This window comes from Phaenicophaeus curvirostris, chromosome 13, assembly GCF_032191515.1.
Source record: "Phaenicophaeus curvirostris isolate KB17595 chromosome 13, BPBGC_Pcur_1.0, whole genome shotgun sequence".
Taxonomy (NCBI): domain Eukaryota; kingdom Metazoa; phylum Chordata; class Aves; order Cuculiformes; family Cuculidae; genus Phaenicophaeus; species Phaenicophaeus curvirostris.
Window position 1 is genome coordinate 13,163,698 of NC_091404.1, and position 23,059 is coordinate 13,186,756.

The 23,059-nt window shown below is 41.1% G+C and overlaps 1 protein-coding gene across 4 annotated transcripts in view; it reads right to left on the bottom strand.

Moving 5' to 3' along the window:
• The window catches only part of LRCH2 (leucine rich repeats and calponin homology domain containing 2), a 36,471-nt gene extending 21,409 nt beyond the window's left edge, over positions 1-15,062 (bottom strand). For all 4 annotated transcript variants that reach the window (XM_069867441.1, XM_069867440.1, XM_069867439.1 and 1 more), the window contains exons 1-3: positions 14,743-15,062; positions 1,397-1,541; positions 224-350 (exon numbers count right to left, since the gene is read on the bottom strand). In XM_069867441.1, the coding sequence (XP_069723542.1) occupies positions 224-350; positions 1,397-1,541; positions 14,743-15,004 (534 nt within the window). In that variant the 5' untranslated portion in view covers positions 15,005-15,062. The remainder of the gene's footprint in view (positions 1-223; positions 351-1,396; positions 1,542-14,742) is intronic.
• Between the last annotated feature and the right edge of the window lie 7,997 nt (positions 15,063-23,059).

Here is a 23,059-nt window from a genome sequence, read left to right on the forward strand (position 1 = left end):
TTTAAAGGCAAGCTAAGTCAGTAACCAGAAGCCAGGCCTTAACCAGGAAAATCCAGCTTTCTCCAGTACACATTTCCAGAGCTTCAGCTTTGGCACTGCTCACTTGAATTTACATTTTGTAGTTCTATCTTTAAAAGATGGTTAATTTGTATTTTTCTTATACTGTAAGCAAACTGCTTATAGCTTAAGTTTACTTAGCAAAATGTTTCACAGTTGTACTTACCAACTCCATTAGGTCTCTCAACTTTCCGATTTCTTCTGGAATGGAGACCAGCTTATTATTACTGACAACCAGAACTTTAAGTGGAAGATCAAACAGGTATTTTGGCAATGTTGATAGAAGATTTCGACTTGAAAGAAAAAGATGAACAGACAAGGCTAGATTATAGTCATTTTTTTAAGCCAGGTATCGAGTCCTGGATGCACATCATACAACTTTTCTCCTATTCCAGGAGATACTCTCCAACTATTACATTTTCATCTAAATTTAAGCTACAATCTCCTACAAATTCCTGACCAGATAAAAATCATACATCTGAGAGAGGCCTTCAGTCACTATTCCTTAATTAAATGAGTATGTACTATAATCAAACCTAATACTAAAAATGTACAGAGAAATCTGTTAGAAGAAATAATGATTGATGGCGGTTTTATTCTGCTTTCTGACACCTTCAGAAGGACCACCTGCTCTGGCAGTCTACCAACATCAGGTTCATGTTCTCAGCAAGCTAGTACTTTATACATGGCCATTGCTTCTCACATCACGTGGTCTTGTCACTTCTGAGCCATCACACGAACCCCTTAACGTCTTTTTATTACTTTGCTGAGCAATAGTCTGGAAGGTAAGTTTTAATAAAAAACTTTTCTTCTGTATATCATTTTCCAACTGCATGTATGTCTGATTTGCAACCAAGAAATGTACTAACAATTTTATTTAAATCTACATTGGAAAAACTACCAACTGCAGACTGATACTGCCAAAAATTCATAGGATTTTGTCTAATAAGGTATTTGTGCATTTAAAAATGACATTAAAAAAAACAGCTTGTTCAGATGTGGTATAAAACCAATTCATTTCATACATAAAACTAAAAAAAACTTACAGTAATTGTTCTTGTTTTCAGCAGAATTTGCAGGAACCATAATTTCCAATTTGAAAAAAAAAAACAAAACCCAAATCTTTTAAGTGTTGACATTTATGTTCACACTACATTAAGAAAACTCCAGAATTTTTACTGTTTAATTGATGCATACCTGAGCACTCCTTTCATATATAAAAATATGCAAAAACATGGGCAAAAATGAGGACACAAGGGCACTCAATGACCTTAAGAAGAATGCCACCTCTACAATGACATAAGTTACACAAAGACCAAAAATAGCGAGCATTACTCACCTAATGTTAAGGTATGTAAGCATTTGCAGGTTTTTAATCGATTCTGGAATGGATTTGATGCAGTTGTGATACAGATTTAAAGTTTCCAGTGGTGCAAACAGCCAGACATCAGGAGGAATTTCAGTAAATCTGTTCTTTGAAAGATCTAGAATAACAACAACAAAAATCCTTTTTTAGTCAAAATTTCACTGCAACAAGAGGAGATAAAAGTGCCCACTGTTATTCTCGCCACGCTCCTAAAAATTAAGGTGTTGCAAGAAGTGTAAAATAATTCAGTTTTACCAGATGCTGCTGCATGTAAATTAATACACAAAAAGACTTAAACCACCAAAAGATTATTGTTCGAAATGGAATTATAACAGAAAACAGAAAATTGACCAGAATTCAAAAATATATTACCCACTACATAATTAAGAATATTTAAAATGCAACTAAATATCAATTATCATTTTTCACCCTCTATCAGTCTTTATTCTGCTCAACTATTAGGTTTTTTCCTTCCAATTCTAGGCACATCAGTAAGTCAAGGTACAAACACAGTAAATATTACTTTTGCTGTTTGACAGCTACATTAGAATGTAATTACACTATACAAAATATCTGCAGTGCTAAAGCCAAGTTTGAAAAAAAAAAAACAAAACACCTTGCATATTTATTTTGCTACAGAGCTACAATTCTCATCTATTCTTTACTGCAAGCCCAATAACTGAGACATTTTCCATTTATACATTTATAACAGAGAAAAAGATAAAAAAGACAAAAAACAATGCCAGAATTATTTAGCCTAGTCTAAGAGCAGAAAGAGGACATATCTTTGACAATGGAAAAGTAGTACTTGAACCAGAGTTATTTTGACATTGTATGACTGCATTACGCAAATCAGCATGCAAAAGATATGAAAAACGTGCACACTGCAAAAATGCATCCCATCTCTGACTGTGTGAAATCTTTATACAAAGACCAGAAAATTCAAGTGGAATGTGACGCAAGAATCCCAGAAATCAGTTAACTACCAAAAAATCTGTCTCATAAGAAGTCCATGAAGTTACCTTGAAAGAGAAGAGATTTACTTGACAATGACTGTCTAGAAAGTAACTCTGGTTCCCAACCCAGAATATTTCAAAAGTATGTGGTTGTTCAAATGCTGAACAAACACTTTTAACAAAGAAGAAATACAGACCCTGTGCTATTTCAGACTTTAGTTCTCAGGGTTTTTTTTAACTCCTGCATGAAATCACTGTGTTTCTGCTTAGTTCCCATCACACTATCATTGGAACAAACACATAAGTTTGTTCTACACTAGACTGGAAAAACTAGTATGTAGCTGAAAAAATGGCTTAAAGTTATTGTCAGGCTCAAAGAATAGAGTTCAACAGCCTGAAGCTGGCAAACCAGCTGAGTGTGGCATTTCTCAAGGCCAAAACTGGAATCAATATTGTTTGCTTCCTTGTGTCTATGATACGTGAAATTCGTGAACTAACTGACTGTCACACTATTTCTAGGCAACATTCTCAAGCTAATGTATCATGAAACCTTCCTTTACATCAGGGCATCCATGGCCAGTGATGAATTCTGCAAACTCTAGGTGTAAGAGGCAGAAGGAGAAAGATTTAGGTTGCAGGACCAGCACTCTTAATGAACGGAATGAAAAAATGCAATCAAGTTAACTGGAACTAAATATCCCAATTAAAATTAAAGAGCTTACTAAAAATATCAGCATAGCTTGAGAAAGTTGGTACAACAACAAAGTTTGTTTTCTGTTTTCCAGAAGTTTTCAGAACATTATAGAAAAACGGCAACTGTCACATGAAAATGTTCTGCCAAATCCTTTTTAGGCTAAACAGAGGCTCTCTTAATCTAATATTCAGCAGAGGGGGATAACTGTGTGCAGAAGGGATGCACACAATTTCATGACCAGCACAGTTCTACAACCTCCACCACATGATGAAGTCTTTAATACAAACCCATTCTGAAGAAATCAGCTCTAAGGCTCTTCCTGATTTTGTTTTATCAGCAGCTGGAAAGATAACTGAAGGCCAGTACAAAGATCTGGTCACACAATACAAATGACAATCTCATCCTACCGACACTGATCCAAAGAGTAGTACTGCAGGTCATATCTGAAGTGGAATTTTGCAGAGCACAATAAAAATTCTGCTGCTGTACGTGCATCCAGCCATAGCCCAGCAGCCTCACATCTTGGAAAAACGGGGTGAAAAAAAAACAACCCACCAGTTTTGCAGAAGCTCTGCACAAATAGATCCCAGAGGTGGGGCAGACAACAACTAAAGCGTGCACCAACTCTGCCCCGGACAATGCGTGGACCAGGACTGTAGGCATCAACAGGAAACACAACCAGCTGTGGTTTCCAGCCTGGCCTGACAAAAATCACACTAGCAGAGTCTGGTTGAAGTCCCTTAGCGTAACTTTGTACAAAATCCAAACTATTTCACATTAGAAGAAAACAAAAATACAGTGAAATTGGAATATATTACCATTGAAAACACTTCCCTGAAAACAATGCCTTAAGACACAGCAGGGCAAGGATTCCACTTTTCTGTTATGAAAATCAGAAAATAGAAATTATATCCATTATCTGTCAATAAAAAAAAAAAGGAAAATAAAGAGATGGAAGGTAGTACGTCTTCCAAGCAATTTTTCATTCATTCATTGCAAAATAGTATTAGCATAGCCCCAGAGGTTCAGATCTTTCCAAAGACAGATTCAGGTACATATAGTTTTCCATATTTCTATACCAAGCGTCCTTACAGCTTTTTATAAACAAATGATGCTGTAATTTTTCAGTGTTGGAGTAGGAATTCTTTATCAGAAATGTTTTCACAATAAGCAAAAAATTTATGAGTTAATCTATTATGCTAAATAAATGTAGATGTGAAGCTTATGCAATGTAGGTACCTTTTGAAGACTAATAACCCAATGTATGACAGAATATATTCCAAGAAAAAAGAAGGAAACGCTTAGAATAGAGCAGTGCTCTGTAAAGGAGGCAGACAATCAAAATGGAAGCACGTTGCTGGCACTTAAAATGAGAATAGTTCTGTAATGGTTAACAGACTGAAGAAGCAAGGAAAGCCGCTAAATGCAGAACCGCAGATTATTTTAGATGACAACTCTGCTAGAAGTGAGATTATAGGAATTCTTTGCTTAACCAGTTTAGACAGGAAAACTCTAAATTGGGGGGTTTATGTGAAGACTAAGTAGAAGACACTATCCATGACTGCTCATGAATTACAGGGTGTTTCAATTCACTTATCCCTGCAGAAACAAAAGTGAGAAGCACACCATTACTAAGGTTAAATTTAAAAGGGGAACTACAAAAATATTAAGAAGTTGGTTGCAGTTTAGTTTCTTCTTAAGAGAAAAAGTGAAGTTTTTACTGACTGTAAGACAATGATTAAAAGATAATATATTAAAAGTTCAAAATGAAAGACTTCTAGGAAATCAGAGTTTGGACGGGAAGCTATTAGAAGTAAGAAGGTACCCCATATAAATTTAAGCTATGATCAACAGGAAAAACAAAAAGCTCAAGCTGTCAAGTTAAAGCAGTGTGCAATAAAGGTAGTCAAATAGTATTAACATCATGTTTGTCTTGTTGCACTTCTCCCTAAGCATTCATTACTGCTTACTATCAGAGGTATGCTGCTTGAACAGACGGGTTTTTTTATTTGAACCAGTACAAACATCTTTATAGCCAGTTTGCATACACTACATGTTGAATTTGAAATTAGTTGGGCAACGTCCACTTGAATCTCATCTTGATGTTATAACATTCATTAAAATACGCTGATCCATTTATTGGTGGTGTGGTTTTGCCTGTTCAAAGTATTCCAAAATTCTGTTTAGAAACTAGATCAAAAAGAAAACAACAACCTACTCTCCCACCCAAACCCAGATCTGCTCTCCTAATTTTAATATCGGGCTTAGCAATGTCAGCTTAAGATCAGTAAATTCAAATAGTACCTTTGAATACCTGCTGACTCCTGAACCCAGATCTGGGTTTGGGGGGCCAGTTTTTCTAGTAATGCTTTAGCTGAATCTAAGCCAACAAACATCTAAGCACAACAGTAACTATATAATTAGTCCTACAGAAGTCAATGAGCATATAAAATTAAAAGGTTGCAAAAGTAAGCATTGAACAATTAAAGTATGTCCAAACGTAGAACAATTGAGCATACTGATATAAACAGCAACTACTCCAGCTGCAGAACAGACCAAAAGTTTTTAGAATTTCCTTGCAAAGAATATTCAAGACATACAACAAAATAATTTCTGCATGTAATTATGTATCCCACATACAAATATATGTTTGTTCTCCAACATCAAGAGCTATGCTGAGGGACTACAGAAAATGAGCACCATCAGCTCTTATGCACAATAAGGAAACTGATATATCTGTCAGACGCCCAAAACTCTAAGGAAACTAAGTTGGCTGACGTACTTTCCCTGTCACAAAGAACATTAAATGCATTTAAAGTCTACTATTAAAAGTTTACATAGCAATACTTGAATAGAAAAAAACTCAGACTTGGTTCACATAAGACCCATGAGCATAATTATGGAATTAAAATCAGCAGGATTCACACTCTGCAGCAGTCTTCCCACAAAAAGGAATCACCTTCTTTAACAGAAGACACAGACACAACTTGTTATGAAGTTATACCTGAACATTTAACACTGATGTTGTTTCACTTTCAAAAAATATCAGGCACTTTATATACTAAATCTTATTTCCCACACGTATTTCATGCCATGTAAAAGATCACTCTCCAAATATTTTTCATATGACATTGTCATAGTTGAAATCTAATTCCAAATCACCTGGAATATTAACTGTAAAACCTGTACCTAGAAAAGCTCCCTCAAACCAATTAAACTTTTAGAAGAGTATTTTAATCTGAGCATGGAGTCACTGCAAAGAGCAAGTTACTTACTTTCTACAGAAGTAAAAGATCATTTTATGAAATAAGGTTTTTTGCCTCCCTGCTCAGAAAGCTCTACTTAAGAAACTGTATGGTTAGAATTTTCACATGTTAATAAATTTCAATGCTATTCACAGAACTTCATCTTCACTTCACAATTAATATTGCAGTAGCTTTTGGCTAAAAAAACTGCATTTTCAGCAATGTTACATGGGCTGCTAGTTCTACTTCAGCGTTTCCAGCGTTGCTTCCTATTTATCTTAAGCAGAATTTGGTGAGGATTTAACTTTGAGTTCTCTAGCCTTAATTATTATATTTAATTAGTAACTCATAAGTTAATATGCTGACATTTCAAAACTGAGATTCATCCAGCCACATTACTCAAAGTATATGTGCACACATGAGAATTTTCTGTAGAGGAAGAGATTATACGGAATAGATTTCATCAGCCTTGAATAGACAACTGAGCACACAACTAATTTTCATTATTTTCAGTAAAAATATGGGGCTCCAAAGGAAGTTACTAAATAACAGGTTAAAAAGATTATTAGCTTTTAATAGAGAATTCTGGGCTGGATACACCTTTCGCATCAATACAGTTATGTCCAACTTACATACTAGAAAAGTATTTTTCTAATATATAGTTGTATATATACATAATTTTACATATTATTTCTGATTATATAGAATACAATCCTATATGTAACTATGATCAAAGAGACCGAGTATAAATAAAGACCAGCACCTCTTCCCAAGCACCTACTACGCCAGGGAATATAGAAGGAGACTGTAGAAAAGATAAAATGAACCCTTTTCAAGTGATATGACAGTAATTTGACAGTAAAGAAAATAGCGAGCAGTTTCTGAAACTGAAAGGAGAAAGAACACTGATACAGAGCTGTAGCTTTTATGCAGCAACAAAACTGCAAAACGCATGGATGAAAAACTCAGGGTTTCTGAGCAAGTTCAGGAAAAGTATAAAGGAGTTTATTTTCTTGCCACCAACACAACCTCTGTTTAATTGCCAGAGACATGAAAAAGCCTTTCAGGGAAATGAATTACTCTAGCCAGCTTAACAGCTTTCAGTTCACGTTCAATCACTTTTTCAGTCTTAACACATACAATCTCTCCTTACATGTTGCTACAGTGAAACACAGCGTACTGGAACCTGCTAATGTCAGTAACCATGTTTCTCATAGCAATACACCATCAAATATTTTAGTACAGAGCTGTTCCATATTAGAGAGAAGCTAATGATCTTTTCATGCTACTTCTCAGTTTCATACTCCTCTGCTTCTGTTTTTTTGAGCTCTTTAAAATTAAGAAAACCAATCTCCAAGACTGTAGGTGGCTACAAGCAGCTTTTACTTTTAACTAGGTGTTTGAAAGAGCACAGATAGCTTCTATATTTGTGAAAGAACTACTACAAAGAGATACAACAAAGAGGTGTTTGGGTTCTAAATCCAGTAACTGAAGAGCTAGGAAATACCTGCTTTATAGTTATCCACGCCATTAATTTTAGTTACATACTCAGCCAGTGCAGTTAAAGTGACAAAGAAACTGCGCACAATCACATAATTCAAATTTCTCACCAAGTACAGAGGGAAGATTGTACAGGCCACCATAAACTCTATTTTACAGATTATGAGTTCTTGGCTTTTCAAACTGAAGAGCACTACTAAAGAAAAGAAAAAAAAAATCCTTTAAAAAATGCTCTTAATACTTTAGGGTCTTAAAAAAGCATCCCATCAGATTGAACCAAAGTTTTTCCATGTGAAATACATGTTTCAGTAACTGCAGTAGCCATCTCTCACTGACCTCCGCTAGTGGGGAAGAGGACTGAGATCCAGCACACAGGCTTTGAAATCAAGGTAGCCTAGATTGAACCCACTAGTCCGGCCCATCCTCATGGAGCTTAAGTCTTCTAGTCTACACTGGACACATCTACATTGAACACGTGTAAATTGGTAGTTCAGTTCAAGCAATTCACGTTTCTAACGGACATCATCTCCATACACCACACGTTGGTTCAGGTGCATGAGGTCCTTCCTGAAATTTGCACTCAAGAAAAACTCAACTGGAACCTAAAGGCTAGAACAACTGCAGAGCATATCAGTGCTGACCTGCTGCACACCAACATAGGCATGAAATCAACAGATGAATTCAAGGAATTCCTTACCATATTATCACACCCAGGCATTTCCAACAGAAGATAGCACACTGCTCCAAATCTCAAAAATATGTGGTCAGTTATTTCAGCACAGCATGATTCAAATGAAAAGTAAAGAACACATCACAAGAAGGGGGAATCATTACTCAGACCGGCATATGAATGGGTAAACTGGCACACCAACTGGCTATCCAGTCAGAGGACACTATTACATGGCAAGGATTATTGTCGTCTCCACTTAAGGCATCTTGCCACTACCTATTTTCTGTGGTTTGAAGTGGCAAGCAGCAAACCCCACAGGAGCCTTATTTGTTTCCCTAAACAACGCATCACTTCAGTATTTAGTCTAACCTGTAATTGTTAAAACAGCTTCCCATGAGAAAGAGTGAAATGTGGTTTCCTGACAAGTAAGAAAGACTTAAGCTTATTAATTATTACAACACAAGGCATCTTCCTCCCACTTACATTGGCCATTATTTATAGGCTTAATTCTGTAAATTTCTTTTGGTTTTGAATTTTTTAAATGCCAAGTTTCACTTTCAAATTATATTAACTCTTTCACAGAAACATAATATAAAGGAAAGTAATCTGACTCATAAATGAAGCAAAGTGTGGGTTCTTTGAGAATTACCTAAAATGCACACATAACTCCCAAGTAAAGCTTTGTATGTTAGTCTCTGTATGCTCAGTTCTATACATCCAAGGCCTTTGTCCAGAAGAGCTTACAATCTAAGCAGACATGAGGCAGAGTCAAAAGGCTACAACCAATCAACTCTAACCAGTACTTACTAGATTACATATCTTTTGTGCTGATAAAATTGCTTTACGCTGGATAAACTACGCAGAAACATTTTTAAAATAAGCTAAACCTCTGGAAGACAGAGAACACTCGAAAACAAGGCAAGTGAAGTAGGAGTAAAGCAGCAAAAAACCTGAAGAAAATGGGTGAGTTGACAGTCAGTAAGCAGAGAATAAACGTGGTCTAGCAACAGCTACAGCATGTTCTCTTGGGACACTAAGGACACTGGTGCAGCAACTTCAGCATCTGTTCTTCTTTGCTGGTGCCTCCCACTGATTCTGTCTTACTCATGCCAGACCTCATGGCAGCATTTAAGAATGGCTGTAGCCACCCCTGTTAGCTTAAAATAAGTACGTAATATCACTCATTACTGCATGTAATGATTTGAAGTGAACGCTGCCATAAACCTTTCAGTTCTAGGTCAGTTTTTGATATATCAAGTTCCTGTCCACTACATACTGGTTACACCTATTGAAACAGTGGTAAACTGACAAATTGAAGTAGATGTTTGTTTTAATACACAGATGGTCAGTAATTTGCTCATTGTGAGTCACATCTGCTGGTCAGTAGCTACAAATAGGCCTGAGATGCAGGGATCCTTCAAGTCTTTTAACTACAAAAACCTTATTTTTGAAAAGCCTTAGGTTCACATTTTGGGAACACATTAGTGATAATCATGTCTGCCAAGCAACAAAATATTCTAGCTCTGTAACAGAGAATAAGACTCTGAATGAGATACTCTTCACAAACAAACAAAAAAATTACCTGAAAAAGCAAAGGCTAACTGATTTTTGTATCGCACAATGTTTTGCAATACAATTCATGATCTAAATACATTTGTTCCCTCCTCAAATAATACGTAACAAAGCAGAAACACGTATCACAAAGGTCTATAAAGAGCAGAAATAACTCAAAGGTTAAATGTTTTTTGATATTCCAGGGCACAAAAATAGTCAATGTGATGGCAAATTTACTTTTGACGAGTGGAGAATACAAAAAGTCAAGAAAATCACACATTGCACGTTTCTTGTAGGTCAGTATTTCAGATAAGGCTGTAACATAGAAGGTTTTTTTTTAAGATCATATTAAAATATCAGTGATGTCCTTCATAAGGCAATCCTTTTATGCAGGTGGATTAATAATTAGCTGTTTTAACTTCATCTCACTGAACTGAGACCTTCCCTAACCTGTCTATAATGCCAAGTACCCTTAACAAGTATTCTTACTACTGGCCTTTAGCAAGACGCCCTCAGACAATATACACAACTCATTTTCCCTTAGCACAAACCCAAGAGGTGCAAAGAAACCACTATGTGGAATTTCCATAATTAATAAACTGTGTCACTTCCAGATTTAGCATCTGATTGCATTTCTGAGCATGGACACTATCCTTTCCCACCAAAAACCCCACATCATCTGAGTTTCACTTCTTGTTGAAATTTGAAGAAGTCATTACTGAAGAACAAAGTTCTTCAACATGTTTGATTTCTAGAACACAATCCAGACTTAGGATACACATCACATACAAATGTTATTTTCTTAAACTGAAAATTGGATTTGGTGTTGCTATCCCATTACCTGCTATCACTTTAATCAACATTGGTACCACTAACAAAAATAATTGTATTCAAACTGGAGAATATAAATGGTTTAGAGGTATATATTGTAAAAGCAGAAGAAGAGTATTATAGATTATCATTCTTATGCAATTCACAGTCAATATTAAGCTGTAGGTGGTGTTGTTTTTAATGCATAATCACATGAACGATACCCCTTCAGAAGGGCCAGAAATACAATGCGTAAAAAAAAACCCAACAAAGTCATGCAAGCAATGGTACCCTAAATGACAAGTGTGTCTCCCCCCATCCCCCCCCGTCAGCAGACATGTAGGAATCACCCTGTGGGAACTCTGCCTGTGGTGCCAAGGCTGTTATTGGCCATGACAGAAGGGCTTATTCCAAAGTCACATTGGGAATATACTGGTATTATTTCTCAGCTATATAAGGTGGCAGCAGGTGGTCAGAAAGGAGAAATTTTGAAGTTAATGTATTTACAGGCAATCATCCACCTACTTTTAATTGCGTGGACGTGCCCTCAGAATTAAAAACTGGGAATCAAGTTTGTTGTGATGAAGTCATAAACGAGTAACCCTCATGGCACCACTATACTTTTCCAGAACAAACAGATTGTGTTTTGAGTTGTGAGCTTTTCATGTTTACAAAATTCACCTTTTAAGTATTCACAAGAAAAGAGGGAAAATTGCTAAAGGCATAGGTTGACTTAGTTCAGCATGGCGATATACCACAGGAACCTACCTTTAAAAAAAAAAGAAACCACCACCAAAAAAAAAAAAAAAACCCCACACCAAAACAAACCAGAAAATACACAAGTCTTTAGCTAAGCAGAGAGCGATTACATTGATGTTATATCCTCAATTACTTAACTGCCAGGGGGGCTATGTTGCTTATGCAGAGAGAAGCAAAATTAAACATGTTAATAAAATGACTGGAATAGTCAATGTACCTCTTGACAGCTCATGACCTACAATTATTTTTTTTTCTTATTTAACAGCAGCACAAAATCCATTTGAACAGCAAGAAGACAAATTCAGGGAAACAATGTAAGGCTTTTTTTGGCCAAAGAGTGTAATAGCAATTCATGGTTAAAAAAAGACATGACAAACATAAGGTTAGAGCTAAACATATTGTCATTGTGCTTTTAGCTCAGTAATAATTTTTGTCACATAATTTAGGAAGCCAAAAACATGCTACAGTATTTGCAAAAGATGTACTGGCAAGTCATTACATAAGTCAGATGCAAAATATAGCAAGACCTTAAAGAAAAAATCCCAGGGTATTTTTGATAAATCTAAAACTTGTATTTCACAGTATTTATTTGTAAGTCAGTGCTACATTAAATCAAGATTGTTAAGACATGGTACTTGCATAGACCTATTTAAGTTTTTTAGAGCAGCAAACAAGACTGCCCTAAAACATTTCCATACAATTTTTCACAATGAAAATTCAATCCTAATGGTAGTGACTATGCTCTACTATATCCTAAAAGATAAGAACAAGATCACTGCAGACAGCCTTCACTCAAATATGTTGAGAATCAAAATAAAACAACAAAACAAAAATTAAACCCAAAATGCAATTAGTAAAAATTAGAAGCAAATACAAATCACAAATCCTTGACACATCTACTTCAGGATAAAGAAGTCTTTTTAATAATAGATGGACTACGTACAATGCTTCATTTCTAAGGCTTTAGGTATTGAATATTTATAAACAGAAGTGACCCACTATATTGCTGAACACAATTTTATGCTACTACAAGTAAAAAGAGCTATTATTTCATGGAATCTGCTTTTATTTCAATCTTATGCTTCTGTAATGAAATAACTAAAACACTTTTACTCATCCCTATTCTGCATTGCATGTAGGTATCACATGTCAGGAAAAAAGCTAATAATCTGCAAATCATTAGCAGGCTTGGTACTGGATACAGAAATTGGATTTTAAAATCAGCTCTGCACAAACTCTACATCCTATACAATCTAATATATCGCAGAAGAATGAGTACATCATTATTTAACCCTCTGCACAAATGTAGCCCACAACAAAGAGCAACAGAATGAGTATTTGATAGACCAGGAGTACAGGATTGTCAGAGATGGATAAGGTACCACAATGGGAAGTCTCATATTCAAAACAATAAACCAGCTATTCATAACCCATGGGGAAAGAAAAGCCCCAAAGCAAAACAAAAAACCCATGCAATTAATTCACCCAAACAACATTTGGGAAAGCCACTACTACTTGTGAACAAAAGATGCTAGCCCTCTCGTTAATATTTTGTTCTAGCACATTACTGAAAATGATCCATTTTCAGCAACTACTCCGGCAGCAAATAAATCCAGAAGTACATCAGGGATGCACCAAAACATAACAGAATCCCCATGAAAAAATGTAGGTTTGATTTCTCGGAATTGTATAGAAAAATGTGTCCAAAAAAGCCTGAATAAATCTAGGTTCATACTCATGATAGCTAAGCATCTACCAACACGGTGAATACATTAAGCTCCGTACACTGCTCATGTACACTGCTAGATGCACACACATCCCTCTCGCCCGCACTTGTAACCATCTTCCTGTGGAGCTAGGAACGACCAACAGGAATCCCCCAGGTAACAAAGCTTCGATACAAGGGATTTGACACCCTTGAAGGTACAAACCAACCACAGCAAGGAGCTATTATTCCCTAAGGTGCGAACGGAACACCTCCCCTCATCTTGCACACCCCCTCTCAGGCACTGTGTGCAAGTCCTCATCCTCATGACACGTATAGACACACACACCACAAATTCCCTGTGAATACCGCCTCTCCCTTGCATGAACACAGAAGGCGCAACCCTTCCCTTGCTGCACAAGCACACACATATGGGAACCTCTGCCCTGGTTGCCACCCCGCACACACGCTCTAAGCAGGAATGCTCCCCCCACAAGGACACACAGCAGAGGTAACCCTGCAATGCGCCCCACCACTGCACAGACCCGACTCTCCAGGCCCCCCGACCCACTGAATGCAGAGGCAGCCCCCTCATTACCCCTCCCCACCACTGTCCCTCACTGCCCTCACGCAGCAAGGGTCTCTCCTCCTCCTCAATGCCACCACACCTGCTTCCACATGCACCCCCAGACCCCCACACCAGCTCCCACATTGCATCTTCCCCGTTGAAAGAAGACATTGACACTGAGGTCTTTGATTGTGTCCAGAGAAGAACAACGAATCTGGCGAAGGGGCTGGAGAACAAGCCTTACAAGGAGCAACTGATGGAACTGGGGTTGTTTAGCCTACCTAGAAAAAAGGAGGCTGATGGGAGACCTTATCACTGCCTACAACTACCTGAAAGGAGGTTGCAGCGAGGTAGGTGCTGGTGTCCCAAGCGATAGGCAAAAGAATGAGAGGGAACACCTTAAGCTGTGCCAGGGGAGGTTCAGATTAGAGTTTAGGATAAATTTCTTCACTGAAAGGGTTGTCGGGCAGTGGAACAGACTGCCAAAGGAGGTGGTTGAATCACCATCCCCGGAGATACTTAAAAGACGAGTAGATGAAGCGCTTAGGGATATGATTGAGCAGAGGACAGGTACGGTCGGACTCGATGATCTCCAACGTCTTTTCCAAACCTAGCGATTCTATGATTCCCCACTGCCACAACACCTACCCCCGCTCCGCTCATCTGCCCCCACCCCAGCTGCCATCCCACCGCATCCCTCGCCACCTCCTCCCTAGGGGAGCCCCCCCAGGCCCCCAGATTCCTCCTGTGCCACCACAGAGGCCCCTTCGCTCCATCCCCTCCCTTGCCAGCGCAGCAGGACCCCCACCGCAGCGGCGACGCTCTTCCCCGCGGGCAGCAGGCCCTGTGGCCCCTCACCTGCTTGCGTGGTGTCGCTGAGGTCGTAGCCGCTGCCGGGGAAGTCGCGCAGCTTCCTGCCGCTGAGGCAGAGGATGCCCGAGCTGCCCGCCTCCTCCAGGGCCCGGTCCAGGCTGCGCACCGTGTGAGGCTGCGACAGAGTGGCCGCCGCCCCCCAATGCGGCCCGGCTGAGAAGGAGAGAGTGAGGTGACCGGGGATCCCCAGCCCCCCCGCTCCGTTCCCGTTGCCGTTCCCGTTGCCGCCCCCCTGCCCGGCCGCCATCTTCGCGCGGCGCCGAGCGGCCCCACAATAACAAGAGCCGGGCCCGCCCCGCCGCCACTGCGCAGGCGCCGCCGGGCCCGCAGGGGCCCGGGGGGGGGGGGGGTGGGCGCGGGAGTGAGGGGGCGTGGCTCCTGCGCGCCCCTCGCTCGCCCTCACCAATCCGAAGCGGCGTGGGGAGAGGGGGCGTGGCTCCGCTGCTTTCTTCACCAATCAGTGGCGGCGTGGAGCGAGGGGGGTGTGGCTCCACACTGCCTCCTCCACCAATCAGCGGCGGCGTGAAGAGAGGGGGCGCGGCCTCTCCGCTTCCCCTTCAGCCTCCTCCACCAATCAGCGGCGGCGTGGGGTGAGGGGGCGTGGCTCGCCAGCCCGCTCCACCAATCAGCGACGGTCTTGAGCGAGGGGGGCGTGGCTCACTAGCCTTCTCCTCCAATCAGCGGTGGGGGGGCGTGGCTGCCCGAGGCCGTGCTTGCCTATGGGGCGTTACGGGGGCCTGCTTCCCGCGGGGCTGCAGCGGCGCAGGGCGGGTGGTGTCCCCGTCCCGGTCCCGGTCCCGGTCCTTGGTCCCGGTCCTGGTCCTTGTCTCAGTCCCACCGACATAGCAGAAGGCCTAGGAGCAGGGTGGCTCTTGCAGCTGATGCTGGAGGGGCCGAGGCTCAGCGTGTTCCGAGGCGGAGGGTGTTGAGGGCAGGGGCTGACCCATAAAACAGGGGCGACTTTTATGTGAAACGAACAGCAACCAAACACAAACACAGAAAAACACACGGCGAAGATGCGACGGCATCCGTCTCGGTGGCAAGCAAATAGGTTATTATCCCTCCAGCCAGCCATTTGGTTCAAGTTAGCTCTCGTAGCTATGGCAACGGAGGTGATCGATTGCTCCTCAGGTTAAAAAGTCACCTACACCCGATGCATCAGAGCATCACCTCTGAGTTGGAAGCTAATAATGAGCAGTGTCTGTCGATAACTGCACATCCTCGTTAGTGGCATGAGAAAAAAAAAAAGTCAGTGAGGAATCTCCCACAGCAGAACAAAGGGAAAGAGCAGTAAGGTGCTCACCCTAAAATGGGTGAAGAAACATGCACAAAGGCCTCAAAAATGCTAGTGCTCTTGACTCGGAATGTGGAAGAGGAGCAGTGAAACATAAATCAGAAGCTGGTTGCAACATCCAAGCCCCCATTTTATGCCCCCATTTTATTAATAAAATGCACCACAATTGCTGGAATATTTATGGATGAATAATTATGCCTATTACCATGTAATCTGTGCTTGCTAGGTGCAGCATATTTATGTGCCAAAAATTATTCTAAAGCCATAATTAAGAAATGCTAAAGAAAGGCTCATAGACCCACATTTTAATGCAGTTGCTCTGGGTTTGATAAGCAGAATCTGCTTTTGTGCTTTGATCCTCCTGAAGGTTCTTAAATGGATATTTATTTATTTTTATGCATGCTTACTGACTAATTTGGGGATCTAAGGGAAATTCCTTCTATAAGCACTATGGTAGAGACTAGCCTTCAGTCAGCAATATGTCAGCAAGAGACAGCTGAGCCATTAGCAGCCAAAAAAAGGAACAGCCCTGTAATATTCTGTGGGCGATATCTGGCTGAAATTCAATAGAATCAATAGCTGGGATCAGTAAGAAGGTACTGATGAAGAGTGAAGGGTTTAATCCTTTGGTGCAGTATTGTATGGACTTCAGGATCACTGTGTCACTGCAAATAGATTGGCTTTCCAGCAAAAGAGGCTCATGTGCAAAATGGTTGTGTGGTGGGGGAAGGGCTCCCATTGTCACCTGCAAACATTGTGGCTGTGTGCTTCATTTGACTTTATCTGTGGATACTTTTGTGGCCTGGGGGATTAAAGCTTATAGACAAATATCTACTGAGCAGTCTGCCTGGCCCGGAGCCTCTGCTCTTGCCCTGAAAAAGCTAATTGTTCACTGGATTCACAGCGGGAAAATCAGACAAACCTGCACAAACACTGCTGACTGCTGCCTTCGGTTGAGTTTCCAGCCAGAGAGGGTGGAGGTTAAATAAACTCACAGACTGATGCTGGGCCAAGTCCATACGATGATTTTGCCTACAGACATGGAGCAGAAGTGGCTCTGCATCTGGCAGGAGGGAAGTAGAGCAACCACCAAGACCAGCCCTGGTAACTAAACGTTACTAAATGTTAGAAATAGTTGCTCTGAGTTTACAAAGCGAGTGGCTTAGCACAGGGCCAGCTCAGAGATGCAGCTTTGCTGTCCTCCCTCTAAGCCACATCACACAGCTGCTTTCTATTTAGAGCCTAAATGATCTCTGTGATGTTAGAGAACAGGGTTCAGTTTGCCTTGTAAGAAATAGGTCTGACAAACTGTCAGAGGACCCAAAACACCATTTAGTCATGCTGGAGTTCTCGTGTAGGAGAGGCTTTTTTATCTTTAACAAAATACTGTGTCTGCAGGTGTTCCTCCTGTGAAGCAAACTAAGCACGCTCAGTCTGCTCAGGCAGACGCTCACATCTTCAACTGCATGGTGTCCAGTAGAACAGCCTAGAAGCGATGTCTGAGACTTTTTCTAACAGCCAAAAATCCCCAATTTGCAATCTTTGCCTTGAGCAAATTTCTTCCTACTCAGACAAAAGCTTGGGAATTGATTGCACTTTCTTATGGCATAGCTACATGCAGATTTATCTGTGGGGCTTGTTTATCACCCCAAATAGCTGCACAATCAGAACAGATGCCAGAAATTCTGAAGTATTTTCTTGCTGCCATACCACAGAGAGTATTTACATTTCAGGAGTCTGAAAACCACTGAAAATCCCCCACTCCCATGAAAAGCTTCCACTTTGAAAGTCTTTGTGGTTACCCACATCCGCTTGAGATGAGATAAAAACTTATGAAGATATGACATCAACAAACAGTAAGACACAATGTCAGTACCTAGAGGAATGAGATCTAGATAAGGCTTTGATCTAACTTTCATCATGAATTGCAAGATGTGGTTACTCAGAAGTCATGCAATGACGTAGTCCTTGGTATGGTCAGGGAAAGTGCTTCCACACCTCTTCAGACCCCTGCTCACCATCATCACTCACAGCTCCAAATTTCCCCGGAGTGCTGCCTTCTGCAGGGAGCCAGACAGGTTTATCTGTACTGGAAATGTCGGTATAAAATTGATTATGAGAGTAGGGAAAGCAAGAGTGGAGTCCCTTATCTCTCCTGTACCTTCATAATTCTCCAGAGTGTACTGCAGGCTGTGTCCCAGGTCACGTCAGTGCATGTGATAAAAGCATCAAAGCACAATAATGAAGCTGAGATATTGCCTGGGGTGTCATGTGGTGGCAATGCTCCCTCAACACCTTCACCAGACTTGCAGGCCTCTGCCAGGCAACGTGAGCTCTGGGCATTTCAGGCCAAGCAACAGGGACTGCTGGAAGCAGAGACACCCATGAAGCCTTCAATGTGCCTGAATTAAATACTTGAGCTGAATACAAAGCAGGTCTTTGTCAGTCTAGACTGCCGTTTGCTGTGAGAAATTAAATCCTCCTGAGATGTCAGCACTGACCTTTTTTTTGCATCCTTTAGAGACTTGCTTTAAGCAATTAAACACCAGAGCTTTCATAACGTTCTTACTATGCTTCTTTATGAGTAGCCTCAGTCTTCCTACATGTGTGAGGTACTGAGATAACACATTCACTGTTATTTCAGCACTCACATGATCCTTGTGCCATCTCCTTGATTACTCTTCAATTCCTTCTCACTTACTTTGCATATCTGTGCATGCTCTATTCCTAATTCATACTGCTTTTCTTCTTCAAGACCTGTGAGTGTCCACAGCTTCCCACAGGGGAGTTAAAATAATCTCCAAATAACTGGATTCAAGATTTATACTAAATTGGTATAATCTGTCCCACTTTGAAAGCAAAGCAAGCAAACCTAGTTAGGTCAAAAGGCAAATGCCACACTGTGCTGAAGGGTAGTGATTTATCTGAAACATCGTTTTGAAAAAGATAGAGAGAGCTCCAAATACTTCAGCATTTGATGCCTCAATAGACAAGAAGTAAGCAGGATTCCCTTTTCTTGCTTTGGGGAGCAATGTCTGTTCTTAAGTCTTTTTGTACAGACTACAATAAGACAGCAGATCCATTAATGAGAAGATTCCAGGTACCTTTTCCATTGGGAGCATCTGATTAATTATACAGCTAGCAATGCTTCGCCAAGCACCAGAAAATACATTCCTGAAGGCAGGGGGAGGGCAGCCTCTACCCTCAAAGATGTAATTTCAAGTACCACTTATTTCAATTACATTCACTGGAAATACCACCTTGTAGTGCTGCAGAGACCTTTATTCTCTTGTGATTTCTAACAGGATTTTTCCTTTTATTCTATTTTGAATAATTTGTTAGCCATACAGTAGCTTACTTGTCTTTTTTGTTTCCTGGTAGAATTAGAAATGTAGTCCTTTCAGTGAAGGGTCACTTTAATATTGAGAGACTTTGAGAAGCAATAAGAACTAAAACTACTCCTACAGCGCCATCAGAAGCACAGCAGCATGGTATATCCATGTATTTCAGTTTACTGGGATGTAGCTAAGCTGGTTAGAGATTGCACTGAAGCTACTGACTCTCCCATGTCATCCTGCACGTGTGTGTTGAGTCCAAGCCCATGACATTGCAATTATCTTTTATTAAGTATGCCATGCATTTCACAAGCCACGTATCTGGTACACGAAAGATGCTGTAAGATAAGAAGTAACTGTTGTCACCTTGTCCTAGATAACGGCACAAAGGATTATCAATTGTATCATTCCTTAATACAAATGTTAAATCATCATGCAGACCTCCAGATCCAGATGTGCATTTTTATGAGATTACTGTAAGGACGTTCTGTATAGTCCAGAGATGTAGCTAATAGGCACTGCAAGATGTTTTGCATGTACCAGGCTGAGATCTCTATTTTAATAGACGCATACAGAGAAAGAGGGAAAAAACCAACCCTTCTCTAAATACCTTTCAGTCTTACAGTATACAAGCGGCATCTGCTAAATGTGTAAGAAGCAAATAATAGAATTTGTTAACAAGAAGAGGTTGACTTGTCAATGAACATTTGTTTTCACTGAGCAGAACTCACTGTTATGAGCACCTCAACCACTTTATTGCATCTAGTCAGAACGTCTGCATAAAAACTGAAGTATTATCACCAATGGAGCTCACATTCAGGTAATGTGGAGAAATATTGGCACAATCTGGAGGGTTTTTTTCCCCCAGAAAGCCTGAAGAACAGTTTTGTTCTCTACCATCCTCTCGAGAAGATGATTTTCAAGTAGCAACATACGGCTAAAAGGCCGTGTTCAGCATCTAACGATAAAACATAAGCTCTTCAGCAGTGGTGCACCAGTTTTGGAGCAAGCTAACAAAGCTGAACTGCACTCACTGTTCCTCATTAAAAGCCGGGAATTATTCTCCTGTAGTTCTCTCCAAGTAAAAGGCCTGAACACCCCCCCTTGTGGGCAAAATGCAAAACATCACACAAGTGATGGGTTTGGGCCCTTTGAGATAAGCGATTGCTCATGCTTTGAGCAATTCTGATATAGGGTGGAGTGCTTCCACACCCACAGATACAAATGTATGCGTGCAGGTGCTAAACATCTCCTTGACACGTATTCCTACAGCCACTCAGGTTTAAAAACACTGATTTGTAATTGCAGGATGTGGTTTGGGGTCCGCTTCACCGAAAGTGAACAGCCTTTTTCTTTTAAAATTTGAGTTAAGTAATTGTGATATGAGGTTCCCCTGAGAACTACAAACATTGTTGGTCAGCATTAATTTTAATATACGTATTTTTTATATCATGGCATAAGATTTCTTGCAATAACAAATCATAAGGAGTTATTTAACATTAGGAAGATTCACTAAATCTACTAAAAGACTGAGAAAACATTTCAGATAATACAACTGTTTGAATGCTGGCATGTGTTCCCTTCTCCCACTGACTTCTATTTTTGTTTGGTTTTTGCTAAAAGCCTTCTAGGGTTCCTTGTGGTTTGATTATGTGACAAGAAGAGCACCTGATAAATTTAAAGGCTCAGTGCCCCAAAATAACACTTGTTGTGAGAAAATTCATTATGCATGTGCCCTCCAGGGAAGGAATACCTGGCACCTCCAGCAGAGGTTCTAGAGGAACCCTCAACCAGTTCTAGAGGAAAGCACAACACGATTATTTTTTTCTTTGTTGATTTATTTTTATTTTTTAATAACCCCACTTTAACCTTTACAAAGTCACATTACTGACATTCCTTTCTCAGGATGCAGAGTCAAGTCTGTCTGCAGACACTTGCAGCCCTCTCTAATGCAGGGGGATTGCACTTAAGAGGAGGTTCTGGCTCTTAAGGCCTTTTCACCAACTCTAGCATATGTCACCTACACTGTTTATGTGAGAAATTACTCAGAACCGAGTTAATGGTAGTACTCAAGCATACCAGCAAATGGGACACTTGCCAAGATGTTAAGAGGTCACAGACTGGCAGCTGAGAGATAACACAGTACATATCCAGATACTTCCCAGATGCAGAAATTCAGCTGGTACAGGTTTTATGGGTGGGTGTAATACAAGAAGTAGTTACTATCACAAGAAGGGGAATGTTTTTTATTTAAGCTAAAGTAAAGTTTCATCTAAGTAATTGTATTTTTTGAAAGTAAGACAGAATGTCCCTCTGACAGCATGTTTTCTTTCAGACAATGTCTTTCCAGGGACTGTTCATTCTTTGAAGATGATAACACCTTGTGTCCAGTATGATTTGTGCTGAGATGTCTCTTCTGTAATCCCCTCTGTCTGTAGACGCTCCCTATCCCAAATGCAAGGTCAGGCAGAAAGCTGGAGCCAGCTCCAAATTACCAAGAGTTTTGACTGTTGGGAAGATCATAGTAACATTAAAATTGGAAAGAAATAGAATAGTTATGGGAAAGTTTATACTATAGTATAAAGTTTATATGCATGTAAGTGGTAAATATATTCTGCAACCAGCTTATGTCTTGGCTGCACACGGTTGATGGAGATCACTCCATCATGTCGCTCGGGCCTGATAAAGGCTGCTCACTTTCTAAAACTCCAAAACAAGTCATAGAGAGTTTATTTGCTGCCTGGGGTGGGTACCGGTGGCATCAGTGGGTGTGCGGGTGCCGGGGCAGGGCTGCCTGGGCAGAGAGCAATGAGTGCCACTGGCTGAGAGCAACGGCATGAGGTTTAACAAGGCCAAATGCCGGGTCCTGCACTTGGGGCACAACAACCCTGTGCAGCTACAGACTAGGAGCCGTCTGGCTAGAAAGCTGCCTGGAGGAGAGGGACCTGGGGGTGTTGGTTGACAGTGACTGAACATGAGCCAGCAGTGGCCCAGGTGGCCAAGAAGGCCAATGGCACCTTGGCTTGGATCAGAAACAGCGTGACCAGCAGGGCCAGGGAGGTTATCCTCCCTCTGTACTCGGCACTGGTGAGACCGCTCCTCGAATCCTGTGTTCAGTTCTGGGCCCCTCACCACAAGAAGGATGTTGAGGCTCTGGAGCGAGTCCAGAGAAGAGCAACAAAGCTGTTGAAGGGGCTGGAGAACAGGCCTTGTGAGGAGCGGCTGAGAGAGCTGGGGGTGTTTAGCCTGGAGGAGGCTGAGGGGAGACCTCATTGCTCTCTACAACTGCCTGAAAGGAGGTTGTGGAGAGGAGGGTGCTGGCCTCTTCTCCCCAGTGACAGGGGACAGGACGAGAGGGAATGGCCTCAAGCTCCGCCAGGGGACGTTCAGGTTGGACATCAGGAAAAAAATTTTCACGGAAAGGGTCATTGGGCACTGGCAGAGGCTGCCCAGGAAGGGGGTTGAGTCACCATCCCTGGAGGGGTTTAAGGGACGGGTGGACGAGGTGCTGAGGGACATGGTTTAGTGATTGATGGGAATGGTTGGACTCGATGATCCGGTGGGTCTTTCCCGACCTGGTGATTCAGTGGCGCCGCTCGGAGCGGTGCCGGCGCCCCCCGAGGCCGCGCGGGGCCGGGTCAGGGCCGCCCGGGGCGGGTTGGGCGCATTCCGG